Genomic DNA, 17,487 nt, shown 5'->3' on the forward strand with positions numbered 1-17,487 from the left:
TTTCAGGATCTCGAGCTCCTACTCTGACCCCAGAAGACCACACCCTGGGAGAGGAGGAGCCATGGATCCAGACACTCCCACCAGCTGGCTGGCTCTCAGTGGGGACCTGCCTGCCCATGTACCCTGAGAATTGGCCTGTTACACCCCTCCAGACCTGAAACCTGCTCTCCTCAGCTCCTGTTCAGGCCAACTCTGCCCTTCAGTTTCTCCATGAGTAAGAGGGAATCAAGGAAAATACAGAAGAAACCAAAGTTCAGAGGGGATGTATGACCTGCCAAAATCACCCAGCTGGGAGCTGGCCATGCTGGGAGGGGCGGTGGATAGGTAAGGACTTGGAGGTAGAGGGGAGTGAGGGGCCAGCTGTCTCCATGCAGGACAGAGGAAATGGGGGAGGGTAGATCCAGGTGGGGTATCAAGAGGAGCATATGTAGGCCTTTGGGACGAGAGGCAGGCAGGCCTAGGTGATTGGCCCTGCCCTGCTCAAGGAGTAAGTCTCCACCTCACACGGAATATCAGGGCTGAAGTGCACTAAAAGCCCAATATTGGTCACACTCTTTTTTTTTTTTTAAGAGGGAGTCTCACTCTGTCTCCCCGGCTGGAGTGCAATGGCGCCATCTCGGCTCACTGCAACCTCCACCTCCTGGGTTCAAGCAATTCTCCTGCCTCAGCCTCCTGAGTAGCTGGGATTACAGGTGCCTGCCACCACGCCCAGCTAATTTTTGTATTTTAGTAGAGACAGGGTTTCACCATGTTGGCCAGGCTGGTCTCGAACTCCTGACCTCAGATGATCTGCCCGCCTTGGCCTCCCAAAGTGCTGGGATTACAGGCATAAGCCACTGCGCCTAAGCCACACTTGTTTTTGTTTGTTTGTTTGTTTGTTTGAGACAGAGTCTTGCTCTGATCCCCCAGGCTGAAGTGCAATGGCATGATCTCGGCTCACCGCAACCTCCACCTCCCGGGCTCAAGCAATTCTGCCTCGGCTTCCTGAGTAGCTGGGATTACGGCGCCCGCCACCATGCCCAGCTAATTTTTGTATATTTAGTAGAGATGGGGTTTTGCCATGTTGGCCAGGCTGGTCTCGAACTCCTGACCTCAGATGATCTGCCCGCCTCGGCCTCCCAAAGTGCTGGGACTACAGGCGTGAGCCACCGCGCCCAGCCCACACTTGTTTTTGAAGCAGTCAGAATCTCCTACGTGCTTGAGACCACAGAAGGAGCTGCTCCAGCAGGAGGAGGAACCTGGGCCTGTACCCCTGTCATCACTGCCTGTGTGGCCCCAGAATACCTGGGGCTTTGGAGAACATACCAAGCTCATCCATGCCTCTCCCCACAGGAGGGGGCAGTGACTTGCCAGAAGTCGCTCAGCAATCACAGCCCCACACCGGAGTCTGGCTCACTCTCGACTGCACCACCCTGCCTGCCCTCTGAGGATGCCGCAAACCTGAAGCCCTGGGAACACCCACCTAGGGGGTCAATTCATGCGCCTTCAGTGAAAAGCAGGAGTAACAAACAGCCTTGGAAATCAACAAGGCAAAGTACTCACGTTGAAGAAATTGGTCTTGTTCCTCTCGCAGAAGAGCCCCTGTGCCGGCATGTGCTGCAGTTGTTGCCACGGGATACTGCTGCCTAGCAACACGTCGCGGGCCCACTGGAGGTTCTGGGGAAACAAGAAGTAGGTTGGAAGTGAGTGTGTGGGCTGCTCAGGGCGCCCACAGGGAAGGCAGGCGGTCCCCTCCTTCCTGGCTGCATGGCAAACCACGATGAGCAGCAGTTCCTGCAGACATCGATTCCACAGCTCCAGGCTGCTCTGGCCATGGGCTTTGATCATCAGGCTGTGGGATGCATTTTCAGAACTGATCTCTGGCCCAGCACCACTGGTTTAGGAGTGTAGTCTTTTGACTGCTCAAGGTGGAGACTGACAGACCCCTGGCCTGACCAACCCTACAAACCTGCCACATGTACCCAGTACCCGCCTTCTGTCAGGGGGCCCCCACAAGCCCAAATAGCAGCCCTGACTTATTTGTCAGGAATCAGTAGCATTCCTTATTCATGGCCAGTGGTACAGCTGCTTTAGGCTCGGAGGGCCGGGCTCTGGCCACAGTGCTTAAGTTGGTGATCTCCGGGCAAAGAGCCTCTTGGTGGAATCCAGGCCCAGGGGAGAATGGTGTAGGGTAAGAGGGTGGGTGTGGGCCTGGCTGCCTCTGCCTTCTCTGGGGCCTTCTCACTGGCCCACAGAGCAGGCCTTCCCACCAGCTGCCTGGCCAGCCACTCCTCCCTCTCTGGTCTTCACCACAGCAGCCAAGCACCTTGCACTGGCCATCTCACTCCACTTCAGGACCATGCTGTCCTACAGGAAAAGGGCTGGCAATGGGCAGAGCTGGGCTTGGCACCTGGGACTGCACAATGCCAGACCCTCTACCCTTTCCACAGCACCCACTGTCCCAGCCAATCCGTCCTCCCCTCCCGCTCAGGTCCCTTGCTCGCCTTTCCCAGCACTGGGCGCAGGCCTTCATCACCTTGCACTCCAGCTGCTCCGAAAGCCCTCTCACTTCTTGGCCTGCAAGCTTGTCCCAACTGGTCCCATTCTGCCCACTGCTGGCCAGGCTGAGCATACTGAACCGCTCCGCTAATCATCATGAGGCAAAAGTGCAACTCCAGCTCCCTGACTCACTGGCTGTGGGGCCCATGCTAGCCTGCCTATAAGCCTTTGCTCCTATGAGGGCTACCCTTCTGCCCCCACCGGGCTGCTGTAGGGACTGAGGGCTGCTCCCGAACACTGGGCAGGGAGGGCCCTGTGGCTGTGTGTAGGAGGCTCCATTCATTGTGAGCTTCCTGTCTGCTGAGGGAACCCCTGCCTGCCCCTCCCTGAGGGGAAGGACAGACAGGCAGAGGAGGGAACAACCTGGGCAGCGAAAGGGTCCTCAGACCCTGGAGGCAGGCTCCCAACTGAGAACAGAGGCCACTTTGCTCACACTCACAGAAAACAGTAAAATACCCAGTCCTGACCTTCAACTTCTGAGCTCTAGCACCCTAGGAGGAACAACCTGTAGTTTACTTTCAAGTGTCCCCAGCAGCTGGGTGCGGTGGCTCACGCCTGTAATCCCAGCACTTTGGGAGGCCGAGGCGGGTGGATCACCTGAGATTGGGAGTTCGAGACCAGCCTGACCAACATGGAGAAACCCCATCTCTACTAAAAATACAAGAATTAGCCTGGTGTGGGGGCGCACACCTCTAATCCCAGCTACTCAGGAGGCTGAGGCAGGAGAATCACTTGAACCTGGGAGGCAGAGGTTGCAGTGAGCCGAGATTATGCCACTGCACTCCAGCCTGGGTGACAGAGTGAGACTCCATCTCAAAAAACAAAAAAATAACAAAGCAAAACAAACAAAAAAACGTCCCCAGCAATGCCTGGCAGCCATGCTTTGGAAAGCCTGCTTCCCGGGCCACTCATTCAGAAGCCTCTTGAGGCTGGTTCCAAGTTCTCACATAATGCTTCCCACCTCTGCACTCCACCCCACACTATCCCAGGCCACATGCCCCTGCTCCACAGCAGGTCCAAGGAGGGAGGGTCAGCTGCAGAAAAACTGAGTACAGGGTGGGGAGAAAGGGGTGGGGCTTCAGGTATGCTTCATTAAAAGGAATAAAACCAAAGATTAGCTCAAAGATTAGTGAGTAGAGCAGGGCTCCAAGAGGAAGACTCAGGTCTCAGGAAGCCCAAGAAAGGGGCTCACAACCTGCATCAGTGCTCAGCCATGACCCACTGTGACACTTTGTTCAAAGTATTTCCCAAAGGAGATCTGAGAGGCTCAGCCCAGGCAGGTGTCCCTCCTGGTCTAATCAGCCATAGGTGGACTCAAGAAGGTGATGTGGGACACTGTATTTTTTTTTTTTTTTAGAGACAGAGTGTCACTCCGTAACCCAGGGTGGAGTATAGTGGTGTGCTCTCAGCTCACTGAAACCTCCAAGTGTTTCAAGTGATTCTCCTGCTTCAGCCTCCTGAGTAGCTGGGACTACAGGTGCCTGCCACCATGCCTGGCTAATTTTTGTATTTTTAGTAGAGATGGGGTTTCACCATGTTGCCCAGGCTGGTCTCGAACTCCTGACGTCAAGTGATCTGCCCGCCTTGGCCTCCCAAAGTGTAGGAATTACAGGCGCGAGCCACTGTGCCTGGTCCGTCACCTGTACTTCTAATACCACAGTTGAGCACACCTGACCATGAAGGTAGGCTGCAAAGGAGACCTACCTTTTACCCAGTCTGAGAAGGTCAGGGAGGCTCTGGGAGAAGGTGATACCTGGGCTATGGTTTGCACAAGGCTGTTACGGGGATAAGGGACTCACTGAAGCAAGTGCCCAGACACCTGGGACAGTCAGGGCCTAGCCAAGGAGGTGGAGGGGATCAGATGTGGCTGCCCATAAGGCCAGTGGGGAGCCAGGGTGCTAGGAGGCAGGGAGTAAGTGCTAAGACCATGGGCTGCAGGGCCCAGAGCAGAGGCAGGCTGCCTAGGGGACTGAGCCTGTACATACCCTTGCTCTCCTCTATGGCCCTGGCCTCAATGCTGTGGCAGACCACTCCTCCAGCTGTGACTTCATGACCCAGGGCACAGGCCTGGCCTGAGCAAAGTTACCCAAGAGTCATGACCCCAAAGCTGCTTCTGGGGCTCCTCAGAAACTTGGAAAAGTGTCCAGAAGACCTCTTTAAGTGGCAGCACTTGAGGCCAGCGGGAGATGTGAGATCCTGACTTGAAGAAGCATCTCCAGTAGCCATCATTTTCCTAAGAATACCAAGAAAGTAAAGCCTCAACAAAGACTTCCTTCTGGCTGGGGACACAAGAGAAAGCACAGAGGCCAGGATGGAGTCACATAGACTCTGCTTCCCTGCCCAGCTGCCTTGTTGCAGGCCCTATGGCCATGGGACGGGAGTGGACATTCCTCTCTGGTTTGTTTTCCACCACTCCACCTGCACCAAGCCAGTTTGTCCCTCAGATTGGAGCAGAAAGGGAGAAGGCAGTGGGAGAGGTTTCTGGGGCAAAGGGTGCAGAAAGCACTAGCCTGTCAAACCCAACCTGGATTATAAATTAGCTTCCTGCAGACCTGGCTACTGTGTACTGGTGGAGAGTGTGTTTCTCCAGCTGTCTCCCAGGCCCACCAGAGAAACAGAGCTGATCAATGCTAAGGCACAAAGTGTCCAGACAGGTTATGGGGGCCCTAAGCTGATTCATGCCTGAGGCCCCAGATAGGTGCTGACAGGGAGGGCTAAGACCTGTCTGGGGAATCATGGGTGCCAGGCTGGTGAGGTGGGGGAGGGGGCAGAGACTGTGTTGGGCCCTTGCTGAACCTCTGCAAGGGGGAAGGGGATCTGACTTGCACGGTGCACCTGCAGCATAGAACCTGCCCTGTAGCTTCGTGGTGTAGTGAGGTAAGGCAACATGATGCCTCCTGGGTTGAGCACAGTGCCATAACCCCTCACCTCACAGAATTACCAATGAGGAAATAGAGGCTCAGAGAAATTCAAGAGCTTGCCCAAGGTCCCAGAGCCAGGAAGTGGCAGAGCCATCCCTGGACTCTGGTCCAGGCTGCAAGGACTCTGAGGCCTGGGCTCTTCCCCTGCCCCTGACCTATCCACTATAGGTGGGCAAGTCACTGTATAAATCTGCCTGGGCATGTGCTGTGTGCTGAACACTGAGCCAGCCATCATGGCCAGCCCTCTCTCAGGTCTCGTGCAACCTGTCACACTGCTGGCTCATAGGCCCCTTTCAGAATGGGAGGAGGCCCATGGAGCCATTTGCCAGATAACGGCACATTTTCCTTGGCTGCATGGGCCCTGAGGCTTGTGCATATAGACCCTCCTGTGACAGAGGGCAGATGGAGGGCTGTAAGGTCCTGAAGAGAAGCAGGGCAAAGAATCGCAGAAGCATACAGGCACCTTATGTCCTCCCTTGCCCACTATCTGGACCATCCCTGCTTCAAAGCAGAAGGCAGAGGGGACATCTAACTCCTCTGCTTGAAGGCCTTTGGGCTGCACCTGCCTCAGGGCAAGAGTCAGCTCCATGCCTCAGTCTACCTGCCTACCCGCTGGCTCATCTCCCCCACACCCCCCAACCCCTCTTTGTGAACAGCCCTCCAGCCAGACTTGTTCCCACCTTGGTCCCTGCAGGTCTCTCTACCTGGTGCCACCTCACCTTTCCCCCTGATGCTCCCCTGGAATACTGTTCCCACAGCCCCACGGCCACCTTAAATAGCCTTTCCACTGACTCGCAGATGGGTCTGCTGTCTGCCCCCACTTCTCTATCAGCCCTATAAGGGCAGGGACACAGTCTGACTTCACTGATGGCTCCTCCAGGACAAGTCTAGTTTGAAGCTCACAGAAAGGGTGCAATAGTTGCCCACAGGAAGAATGAAAGGAAGCTGAGCAGTCTGACCTTTCATAAAATGGGAAGGAAGTGTATGTCAGGTTGAGGGAGGAGGGCAACAGCCATGGGGCATGAATGGGGCTGCTTGGGTCCTGCCCAAGGCCAGGGTGCCAGCACTATGCTCCCTGGGGCCAGCTAAGCAACAGTCCATGCCCTTGAGGCTAAACTTCAATGCCAGCCCCTGCCCACTAACTTGCACTACTCTGTCAGCAATTGTTTCACTACAGCACACATTGGGCTGACTGTCATAGCTCCTGGAACTCCCCAGGCTCCCTTTCTCTTCACACAGGAAGCAAAGCTTGGGGTAAGGTGGCTTGCATCCCTACCTGTAGCCTTCCATGGGCCCTGCATGTAGTGGGGGCTTGGCAAAGCCTGTTGACAGCTGGAGATGGGAAAACAACTACTACCCTCTGGGGACACCTGCTGTCCCAAGATGTGCAAAGCTGGAAGGCAGACCTGATCCCAGGTGCCATCTGTCACTATTGTATGGTGGCCTGGAGGATATACTCTGCCTGTGTCAACCAGGGTCTCTGCCCCCAGGGGCTGTCTCCCTGCCACAACCAATGATGATGATCCACTCGCCACTTAACTACCTCCTGCCTCACGAACCCACAAGGGACAGATGGTGGGGCTCAGAGAGGTCAGGCTCTACAACTCCTACATGGTGACTTCAGGTGTGCAAACTGTCTGGTGGGGACCCTGGAGCAGTGCCAGCCTATCTGCAAGACCAGTAGGGCTCCACAGGGCTGCCAGGAAGGTGGCTATGGACCTCAGCTGTGTTCAGCCCTTCACCTAGCCATACCTCAGGCATTGGCATGGGGGCACAGATGGTGCTCAAGGGTTCCATGACAAATGGAGGAATCAGGAGTGGTGGAGGCCAGGGAAGACCTTCTGCAGCCTTTGGAGCCACCCAGGACCCCTTGCCCCATGTGAAGGGGAATTGGCTGGGAGCCCTTGGAGTAGTGTTCTATAGGCCAGAGGAAGAGGAGTGTGTGGCTACCTGCTGATGGGAGACTCAGTGGGCTGCTGGGGACATCCATAAGCTGCGGGCACATACCTACTGCAAACTCACCCCAGCAACCTAGGACGTGAATATCCCCATAGCTAGACCTGGTAGACTTAAAGCCAACCATTCCTGATACTTCTAATCATGAAAAATTATAATTAGAATGTCTGTTTGGATAAAGCCAAATATTAAGGAGTTAGTGTAAAAGCTGTGCGCACACCGCACCCCCGCCCCGAGAATCCTGTGTAGGCATTAGAAGTCATGCAGTCAAAGAGTTTATGAGTACACGAGAAGCAAAAAAAAGCAGAACCACATTTGCATACATTTCTGTGAGTGTGTGTCTGTTTGTGTGTAAAGAAAGTAGGCAGAAGATGGAAAGGAAATGCACCCAACATTCCTGAGAGATGCCTGGGGAGGGAGACTCATGGCAATAGTTCTCAATGGGGGTGGGGGTCTGTCTCCAAGGAGGCATCTGGCAATATCTGGAAACATCTTTGGTCATCACAGCGAGAGGAAGGCTACTGGTATCTAGTGGGTAGAGACCAGGGATATTGCTGAAAGTCCTCCAGTGCACACACGACATCCCCACAACAGAGAATTATTTGGTCCCAAATGTCAATAGTGCCTCAGGAGGGAACTCTGTTCTACGTTATTCATATATACTCATATATATACAACTGTTCTACATCACTCATATATATATATACGAAAAGTTAAATACAGTTGTTGAAGGTGATAGATGTGCAAACTTTCTCACCTGATTCACAACATTAGAGAATCAGAACAGAAGCAGGATGAATGACTGTCTGTGGATTGACCTTGACTTTTCTCTTTCCTTCACACCCCACAGGTCCTGAGCCAAAGAAATGGGGTCTGATTGGGCTAGCGCTGCCAGGCTGCTACTCATCATACCTCATCTAAATGGAATCATTCAGTATTTGTCTTTTGTGACTGGCTATTTCACTTAGTATTATGTCCTCTAGGTTTCCCATATTGTCTGATCTATTGATTCAGCCCTTCTGTCTGAATCCATCTAGAATCAGACTACTTCCTGATATCCTGCTCTGGCCTCCTCCCATCTCTACTGCCACACTGACTTCTTCTCCACCTGTGTGGACACATTCTCAAGCTCCTGGGACTCTGACTACTGGGTGGGTTTGACTGAGGGAATTTGATCAGAGCACTCACTCCTTGAATTCCCTTCCTGTGGAGTTGATGAGGGGCAGCCATCAATGGCCAGCCCCGACAGGCACTGTGGCTGGCCCAGGGTACCACACTCCTCCTACCTTGTGAATTCCTACTCTCTGCCTGGGCCTGTGTAAGTTGCTCCTTCATTAAGTGCTCTTCAGACTTTCCTGTTAGATGGGGCCATCTGTGTCCTGCTAGGCCTCTGACGGGCCACCCCCAACTCATTCTTTACATATCAGCCCAGTAGTGTCTCTGACACACTCAGGCCACATGGAGCCTGTCTTCTTCCACAACCTTGCGACAGTTTTTTGTTTTTTTAGTTTAGTGTTTTTTTTTTTTTTTTGAGAAAGAGTCTTGCTGTGTTACCCAGGCTGGAGGGCAGTGGCATGACCTCGGCTCACTGCAACCTCTGCCTCCCAGGTTCAAGCGATTCTCCTTCCTCAGCCTCCTGAGTAGCTGGGATTTCAGGCACACACCACCACACCAGGCTAAGTTTTGTACTTTTAGTAGAGATGGGGTTTTGCCATGTTGGCCAGGCTGGTCTCAAACTCCTGACCTCAAGTGATTTGCCCGCCTTGGCCTCCCAAAGAGCTGGGATTACAGGCGGAAGCCACCATGCCCAGCCCTTGCAACAGCTTTAACCTAATTCAGGATGATGTGCCCTCAACTCCTCCCCTGCCAAAACAGGCCCTGAAAGCCTCTGACCTCATCTTCTTCCTCTCTCCTCCTTGCCCATCTAGTCACACCAGCTTCCAGCAGATTCTAGTCACACTAAGACTGTTTCTGTCTCTAGGCATATGTTTTGGGTGTGTGTCCATCTGGAAGCCTCTTCCCCAATATCCTCGTGGCCATCAGGGCTCCCTCACTCGATTCAGGTCCTTGCTTAGACAGGTCTTCCCAATCTCCCTGTCTAAATAGTCACAAACCCACCTCTAACCCCTTACCAAGCTTTATTTTTCTTCCTACTCATCACTAGCTGCCCACTCTATTCTCCCAGTGATACACAATGCTATATCCCCAGCACCTCAAACAGGAACCTCCTGCATGACAACCACTCAGTAGACAGCTGCTGAATGAGTGAACCTGCAGAGATGCACAGAAAACACGCTGGGGGGAGCACACAAAACACAAACACTTCTGCCAAGTCATGGCTTGTGGGACAGTTGTGGGTAGTTTCATTCTCTTTTCCAAGCTTAAATATTATTGGTAATAAAAGCTGCTGGCAGAGTGCTCAAACCTATTCAAACTGCTGGAATCTGCATTTCTTTGCAGGAGAGAGGACTAAGAAAGCAGCAGCCATTATGGGGGCAACCTGTCCCACCTCCTCTGGCACCTAAGGGCCCAGCAGAATCTTCAAACCATGAGGCAGACAGACTGAAATGCAAAATCAAGATTCCTAAGTTGAGAAAAGTATCAAGTTCTCCTTTTGCAAACTATACAAACTAAAGCTTGACAAGAACCTGGCTGGTTGGGATCTGCAGCAGCCTAGGACATCCATGTGAGGACGCAGGGCACACCACCATTTTGTGGAAGGGGCCACTTTTATGTCCACAGAAAGGGAGCAAAGGTTAAAGGCAGGCAAACACCCTGCTTTGTGGCCAGCATGCCCTCCTGATGCCTGGTTCTACTACTATCTGTGTGGTCCTGGCTCAGTCAGTGTGAACTCAAAGCTCACCAGCTCCCCCCAAACACTTGCCTGTGAGCAAAAAGCAAGGTCTCAACAGCAGGCCCTCACACCTGCTCCAGTCTGATGGTGCAGGGCCCACTTCAGAAGCCCTCTCGTTTAACCTGCACGATAGTCCTGGCTTCTACGAGTCCCCCACATGAGCCAGCAGCACAGGCAGGTGAGGATACTGTACTCACAACAGGTGGGCAAGGGGTGGGGGTTCACACCCAGCTGACCTGTCCTTTACCCAGGCTCATACCAGAGCACCAGCTGACCCTGAAGTCAAAAGTCAGCAGATTCCCTGGTGATCCTTCAGCTGAGCACACAGCACCATGGGGCCCCCCTGGCAGGAGTCTGTCTCTAACCAAACCCTGGGCCTGGGCTCATCCCATATAGGTACTGGGCCAAAGAAATGGGGTCTGATTGGGGAGTAGCGCTGCCAGGCTGCTACTGCTCATACCTCATCTAAGTGGAATCATCCAGTATTTGTCTTTTGTGACTGGCTATTTCACTTAGCATTATGTCCTCTAGGTTTCCCATGCTGTCTGACGTGACCGAATTTCCTCCCTTTTTAAGGCTAATGTTCCACACTGTTTTGATTAGTATATTATAGATTTGTAGTAAGTTTTGAAATTGGGAAGTATGAGTCCTCCAGATTTGTTTTTGTTCAAGATTATTGGCTCCAGGGAACATCTTACAACCAACACCCTCTGCCCTGAACCCCTTGCAGCAGAAGTAGCAGGAGGTGAAGGGGCTCAGCTCCCAGCTGAGCAGGAGGCAACTGGGAGAGCAGGGCAGGGGTGTCTATGCCTTGGCCTTTTTCCTGGACACCCATCAGTAAAGGCCAGAACCTTCATGACAAGAGATGTCTGATGCCATGTGCTCTTTCTCCTGGGGTGCCTATATGGGCTCAAAGAGCCAGGTTTCTATGAGTGTAGACTCAGGCCTCAAAATCTTGGTGAAGATTGTGATCCAGAGAGTAAGTGATACAGTAGCTAGAATTAGGGCCCTTATGGCTATCGGCGTAAATGATCATCCCCATCTAAGGTGTGCACAGTGTTCAGGGCAACAGGTGGACTGCCTTGGGGGGTCCAGGGGCAGCCTGTGCGCAGCAGTGCCAACCTTGGGTGGGAGGGCAGCCTCAGGCAGGCAACAAAGGTCCCTCAGGACAGACCTAGCCCTTGGCCACTATGCCCCAGGCAGGGAGCCCTCAGAGGGCCTGGCAGAGGAGTAAGGAGCCATGGGAGATGCTGACACTGAAGAAATGGGCCTCACTAGATGGGTGAGAAGGACTGTTGGCTGAGGGCAGTGCAGGGTGTGTTGGACATTGCCCCAGCACTGCATCCCTCACCTCATTAACACAATAATTCTGCTTTCATATCACTATCATTCTCATCGAGGAAAGAGCCCTGGACCTCCAAGAGTTCCCATGCAAAGCCAGGATCTGAACCCAGGTGAGGCCAGCTTCAGAGCCCACATTCTCTCCTCCCCCAAAAGCCCTGCTGTCAGCAGCTAAGCAAGTGGCACACTGTGCCCTGAAGGCGGTTTCTTTGCAAGGCCTGGGCAGGCAGAGCCTCACCTGGAGGTGTCTGTGAAAGACCTAAGGGTTCAGGAGTCAACCACACAGCTCCAGGCAGGCTCTGCTTGTGGGCCCCTTTGAAGAGGCAGACATCGGACGCTCCAGTCCACCAGTAAGCTGTGAGATGGCAACAAGAAAAAGGCACTGCCAAGCCCACAGGCAGGATTTTATGAAGAAATGTGCTGCTGTCAAATATACACAGCGGGAAGTGTTTGTTAACAAACAGCTGTGTTTGGAAAGTGGTAACTACTTCCCAGTTAATGGTTCCACATTAGTCAGTGACAACATGGAGTTGTGTCCCCCAAATCTGTGAACAAGCTACTGCCAGCAGAGCTGACACCCCAGGTCTGGGCAGAGCCACATGCAGCCCCCAGGATGGCATGCCCCAGAGCAGCAGGAAGGTCTTAACTCAGGCTCTCAGGGGAGTTAGGTGTTAACAACCTGCATTCAATTTGGTGGTGGTAACTGGTGCTCAGCAAAGGTTTCTGGGTGAAGCAAACACAGGAGCCAATGGGAAGCACCCTAGACCCAGCATATGCAAGGTCTAGAATGAGCTCAGTGGCCCGAGGCTACCTGAGGCACACTTGGCACCTGCAGAGCTGCCTCCTGGAAGCAGATCTGTGGGTAGGCAGTGTGGCTGTGGGTAGGGAGTGTCTGCTGCTTAAGGGGTCTAAGATTCAAGATAGCATTCCATTTCTGAGAACCAAGGAACTCAGCCTGGGAATGCAACGAACAGAAAAGCTGGCAGAAACTGAGGCTGATGGCTACTGGGGGTTGTCTGGGGATACTGACATCAATGGTGCAGACAGCCCAAGGCAGCCTCCATCCCTGCTACTGGGTGGGGATGGCTGGGTCAACCGGTCCGCCTACCCTGGACCATCACAGATGACCAAAATGACCTGGCGAGGGGGCATTCATGGTAAGAGCAAAATGGCAAACTATGAGTGTGGACAGGGTGTGGGGGATGGTACAACAACTGGGCCAGCGTGAGATTGCCCGGGGCTGATGTCTGGCTCTGTCACTCAGCTCTGTGTGACCCTCAGAACAGGTTCCCAGATGCAAAGTAGAAGGGGTATGATCCCACCTCTGAGACCTGGTGTACCTGGTGTCTCGAAAGCACACAATCAACAAGGCATGTGTACTGGAGTTGGGAAGAAATACAGGTAGGGCATCCTAAGTCTGAATATCTAAAATCCAAATTGTTCCAAAATCTGAAACTTTGGTGCTTAAAGGAAATGCTCATTGGAGCATTTTGGTTTTTTTTTTTTTTTTTTTTTTAAGAGGGAGTTTTGGTCTTTCGCCCAGGCTGGAGTGAAATGACGTGATCTTGGCTCACTGCAACCTCCGCCTCCCCAGTTCAAGCAATTCTCCTGCCTCAACCTCCTGATTAACTGGGATTACAGGTGTGCACCATCACACCTGGATAATTTTTGTATTTTTAGTATAGACAAGATTTCGCCATGTTGGCCAAGGTGGTCTTGAACTCCTGACCTCAGGTGATTCACCCGCCTCAGCCTCCCAAAGTGCTAGGATTATAGGCGTGAACCACCGCGCCCAGCCTCATTGGAGCATTTTGGATTTCAGATTTTTGGCTTAGGGATGGCTCAGCCAGAAGTATAATGCAAATATTCTAAGATCTGAAAAAAGCCAAAATCCAAAACTCTTCTGGTCCCAAGCATTTTGTATAAAGGATATTCAACCTGTACTAGACCCAAGAGAGCTAGTTTTAGGGTGGTAGAATTGTGGTTACCTCCCTCCAACTTTTCTTTAATTTTGACATAAATACTGTTTTCTACTTCTAAAAAAATCATCAAGAGAAGGGGCAGGCTGTAATAACAGCATTCTGTGTCGAGTGCTGAGCTAAGCACTTTACATGCACTGGCTCCTTCAAATTCAACATAAAGCCATTTAGCAGGGAAGTGGAGGGTAGGTGGGTGGGGCCCGTATCGCCACACAACTCTCCTCCCACCCAAACCTGCTGTCCTTCCCCACTTCCCTTGCACAGGTGCCAATTCCTAATACACATTTTGTACGCGAAATTCCATCTCGGCATCTGCCTCTTGAGAAGGTACCCTGTAACAGGATGAGGAAGGATCTGAGCTCACTACTAGGGAACACCAGATCCTGATCAGAGCTGACCACAGCTGGAGGGGGCTGCATGGCTGCCTGAGGATGCACTTGAACAGAAGGACACCAGAGGTAGGGGAGGACAGGACAATGGTTACTAGTGTCTGTTCCACTGACGTGTGTGTGGGCTCTTGCAGTGGGCTCTGCTGCTCCCAAAAGAGGGAAAGGGGAAAGTTCCCAAAGCAATGGTGAGCCCAACAGAGTTCATATCAGCCATTGCCCCTCAGGCCCAAAGACGGCTTCAGCAGTGAGGACATGCTGGTTGGGGTTTATTAAGACCCAGGTCCACCTGGGTGAAGAAGGCCTGGGGTACAGAGGTAAGGTCCACTGCCAAGTGGAGGCTGAGCAGTGAGCAAGCCAGGCTCCAGTGTGGCACCAACAGCCAGGGAAGCCGGAGCTGGCCATCGTTTGCTAGCATGCACTGCACCTTGAACTACAGACCAAAGCCCCAGATGATGAGACTCCCTCCCTCCCAGACCTGTGTCACCTGCTGTGCCCTGAGGAAATCAACCAAGCCACATGAGCATACCGGTCACTGTGGGGACACAGCACTTACCTTCTTGGACCCCTGTATCTAGTCCCCCAAACAGAATTCTGTGAAGTGCCACTTCCTGCACATAGCCAGTGCCAAGCCAGGGCCCATCTCTTGGCCAACTGTCCATTCTGGTTCTTCAAACATTCCACTGAGGATGCTGGGGGGAAACAGCAGGAGACCTCTAGGAGGAGGACCTGACTGAGTCCTCACAGCTAGACCCTAAAGGTCACCCCTACTTGCCCAGCATACCTGGCCCTCTCTGGCCCTCGCCCACACCAATGCCAGCCCAGAATGGCCACCTTCCTGGGCTGCTTGCTCTGTCTGGGTGCTCTCCCTTCCTTCCAGACCAATGCTGTCCCCGACAATACAGGTCTCAGCACAAAAGGTGTCTTTGCAGAGGCACAACAACACCCTTACCCCTCTATGCGCCCCGTTATTTTCTCTATGGTATTGTTCAAATGAGACTTGCTTTACTCATCTGCATGTTTTTATTTTTTATTTTTTATTTTTGTTTTTGAGATGGATGGAGTCTTGCTCTGTCGCCCAGGCTGAAGTGCAGTGGCCCAGTCTTGGCTCACTGCAACCTCTGCCTCCCAGGTTCGAGCAATTCTCATGACTCAGCCTCCCGAGTAGCTGGGACTACAGGCATATGCCACCATGCCTGGCTAACTTGTATTTTTAGTAGAGACGGGGATTCACCAGGTTGGTCTTCAACTCCTGACCTCAGGTGATCCCCCGCCTCAGCCTCCCAAAGTGCTGGGATTACAGGCGTGAGCCACCACGCCTGGCCATCTGCATGTTTTTAAGTCTGCCTCCCCCTTAGAATGTAGCTACATGGTGCAGGACAACGACCAGGACACTCCCCAACACCTCCTGGGTGAGGAGAGACTAAAGGAAAATAAAGTCACCCCTATTATTTAGGTCCTGCCCAGGCCACATTACCTCCCCAAATCTAAACGCCAGCAGAAGAGGTCTGGCTGGGAAGCCCCTGGAAGCACTTAAGCCTGGGGCACAGCTGTTAAGGATCGCTACATCATCTGCTTTCCAAAAAGAGCTGGAGGAGGCTGTCAGCACCCAACCCCCATGAAGCAGAGGCTGTGAAGATGGTTTTGGCAGCTGCACCAGAGAGAAGAGCCCAGGGGCAGGGTATGGTGAGGAGGGCCCTGCAATATGCAGCTGGAGAGATGGGGCCTAGGGCAAGCAAGGCCAGAACAGAGAGTAAGCAGGGCCCCTAGGGCACCTGGAAGACGGGCATGCTGTCGCTGAGATGATGGGTGAATGGCAGGGGTGAGGGAGCACGACATCAGAGTTTGAGTCGCTGCACAGCCCTCACAGGAAAGAGTAGTTGAGCCTATGGACCCTTATCCCTCACCCCATAGCCTATCCCTGAGACTGTGAGACCCCCTACACTCCTCCCTCCATTCCTGGCTGTGACCCTGGGCCCTCACCACCGGGTTCCCTGGCAAGCTGGCCCACTCCTGGGGCTGGCCCTGCCTCCTGCAGCTCTCCTCGCCCATCCCTCCCATGTGCTGCTACCGTGAAGCTCCAATCTGTCTTAGCTCTGCCCACCAACCTTCAAAGATGCCCAGCTGCCCTGGGAAGATCCAAGCCCCCTTGGCCCGGCAGCCACTCACCCGGTGGGTCTTGCTGTAGGTGTAGAGGAAGGCCAGACGGTAGAGACTCTTATAGTGCTGGGGGAAGCGGCTCAGGCACAGGCGGAAGGAGGCGATGCACTGCTCTGTGAGAAACTGCCGCTGCTCCTCAGCACCAGCCGGCAGCCCCTGGGGGAAGGCCACTGGCTCCCCTGGGAGGTCCCCTCTCTTCTTCCCATCCCACGGGGTGGGTGTGGATGCTGAGGGCTTGCCAGGGATGCAAGCAGAGGCTGGGGTTTCTGCAGCAGGCTTCTGGACACCTTGCTCTGCAGCCCGGAAGCCTTCTGTACTCTCCAATGACTCCTCGTTTTTTCCTACAGTTGAGAAGAAGGAAAAGAAAGTCACCCTGGTTTTAGGCCCTGTCCATGCAGTGGTCTACCACCAGTAACGGAGGCGCCTCGGTGAGGTGATCAGCATGGCTGGATCAATGACCTTGCTGAGTGGGTGCTGGACCCGGCAGCAGGAGGCACAGGGCCCAGTGCTGGCTCTGCCCCAACCGAGGTCTCCCGCTCCATGAAATAGGCTGTCCCAGCTGGCATGCAGTGAGGGACTCAGAGGCTACAGAGAGGGGGAGTTATGGGCTGGGCTCTGGGTCTTCCCCTCTGAACGGTGGCACAGGCTGTCCCACCTCTGGGGCTGGGGCATGGGGAAGCAGCCCACAAAGGGCAGGTGTTGCCACCACCAGCATCGCATAAAACACAGCCAGGGTTCACGAAGTATCATACCTGCTCCCCTGCTCAGTGCTTGGCCCACTGCCTGCCCCAACTCCCTCTCCAGGGTTGCCGCTGCTATATGTGAGCCAAGTGCTCCCACATGGGCCCTCACGTGACATGAGCCCAGCTCCTGAACACCCAGCCTTGCTCCACCAGGGGCCATGGGGCAGCAGTTCACATCAGGATAGCCCAGGCTGGGTGGTGGTGCTGCAGGGCTGGCCCCAGGATGATGACAGTGGCCTGGGTGACCTTGGGCTAGACCCTGAGGTACAGGCTCCTTGGCTACAGAAGAAGAAAGCTGTCTGACCCGGGAGGGTGGGACAGATGGAAAGGGCTGGGGAGCAAGGGATAAAGGCAAGGGGTCCTGTGGTCTGTGGCTCCTTAGGCACCCAGGAGCATGGCACACCCTGCACAGCCTGCCTGGAGGAGGCCAGAGAAGCAGCCAGCAGCACCAGCTCTGAGGTGGTATGCGATGGCTGAGCCCTCTCCCTACTGTAGTAGCGGCCTGGAGACAGCTGGGGCCTGCTGGGGCAGGGCTGAGTGAGCAACAACCAAGGCCCCCAGTTCTCCGCATGCTAAGTCGAAGCCTATCTGCAGACATCAGGTGTGTGG

At 53.8% G+C, this 17,487-nt stretch overlaps 1 protein-coding gene across 8 annotated transcripts in view; it reads right to left on the bottom strand.

The window, feature by feature from the left end:
• The window catches only part of LOC100440309 (calcineurin-binding protein cabin-1), a 171,814-nt gene that overhangs the window by 42,149 nt on the left and 112,178 nt on the right, over positions 1 to 17,487 (bottom strand). For all 8 annotated transcript variants that reach the window (XM_002830920.6, XM_054543154.2, XM_054543153.2 and 5 more), the window contains 2 exons: positions 16,145 to 16,476; positions 1,543 to 1,656 (listed from right to left, as the gene is read on the bottom strand). In XM_002830920.6, coding sequence (XP_002830966.4) covers positions 1,543 to 1,656; positions 16,145 to 16,476 — 446 coding nt within the window. The remainder of the gene's footprint in view (positions 1 to 1,542; positions 1,657 to 16,144; positions 16,477 to 17,487) is intronic.

This window comes from Pongo abelii, chromosome 23, assembly GCF_028885655.2.
Source record: "Pongo abelii isolate AG06213 chromosome 23, NHGRI_mPonAbe1-v2.0_pri, whole genome shotgun sequence".
NCBI lineage: Eukaryota > Metazoa > Chordata > Mammalia > Primates > Hominidae > Pongo > Pongo abelii.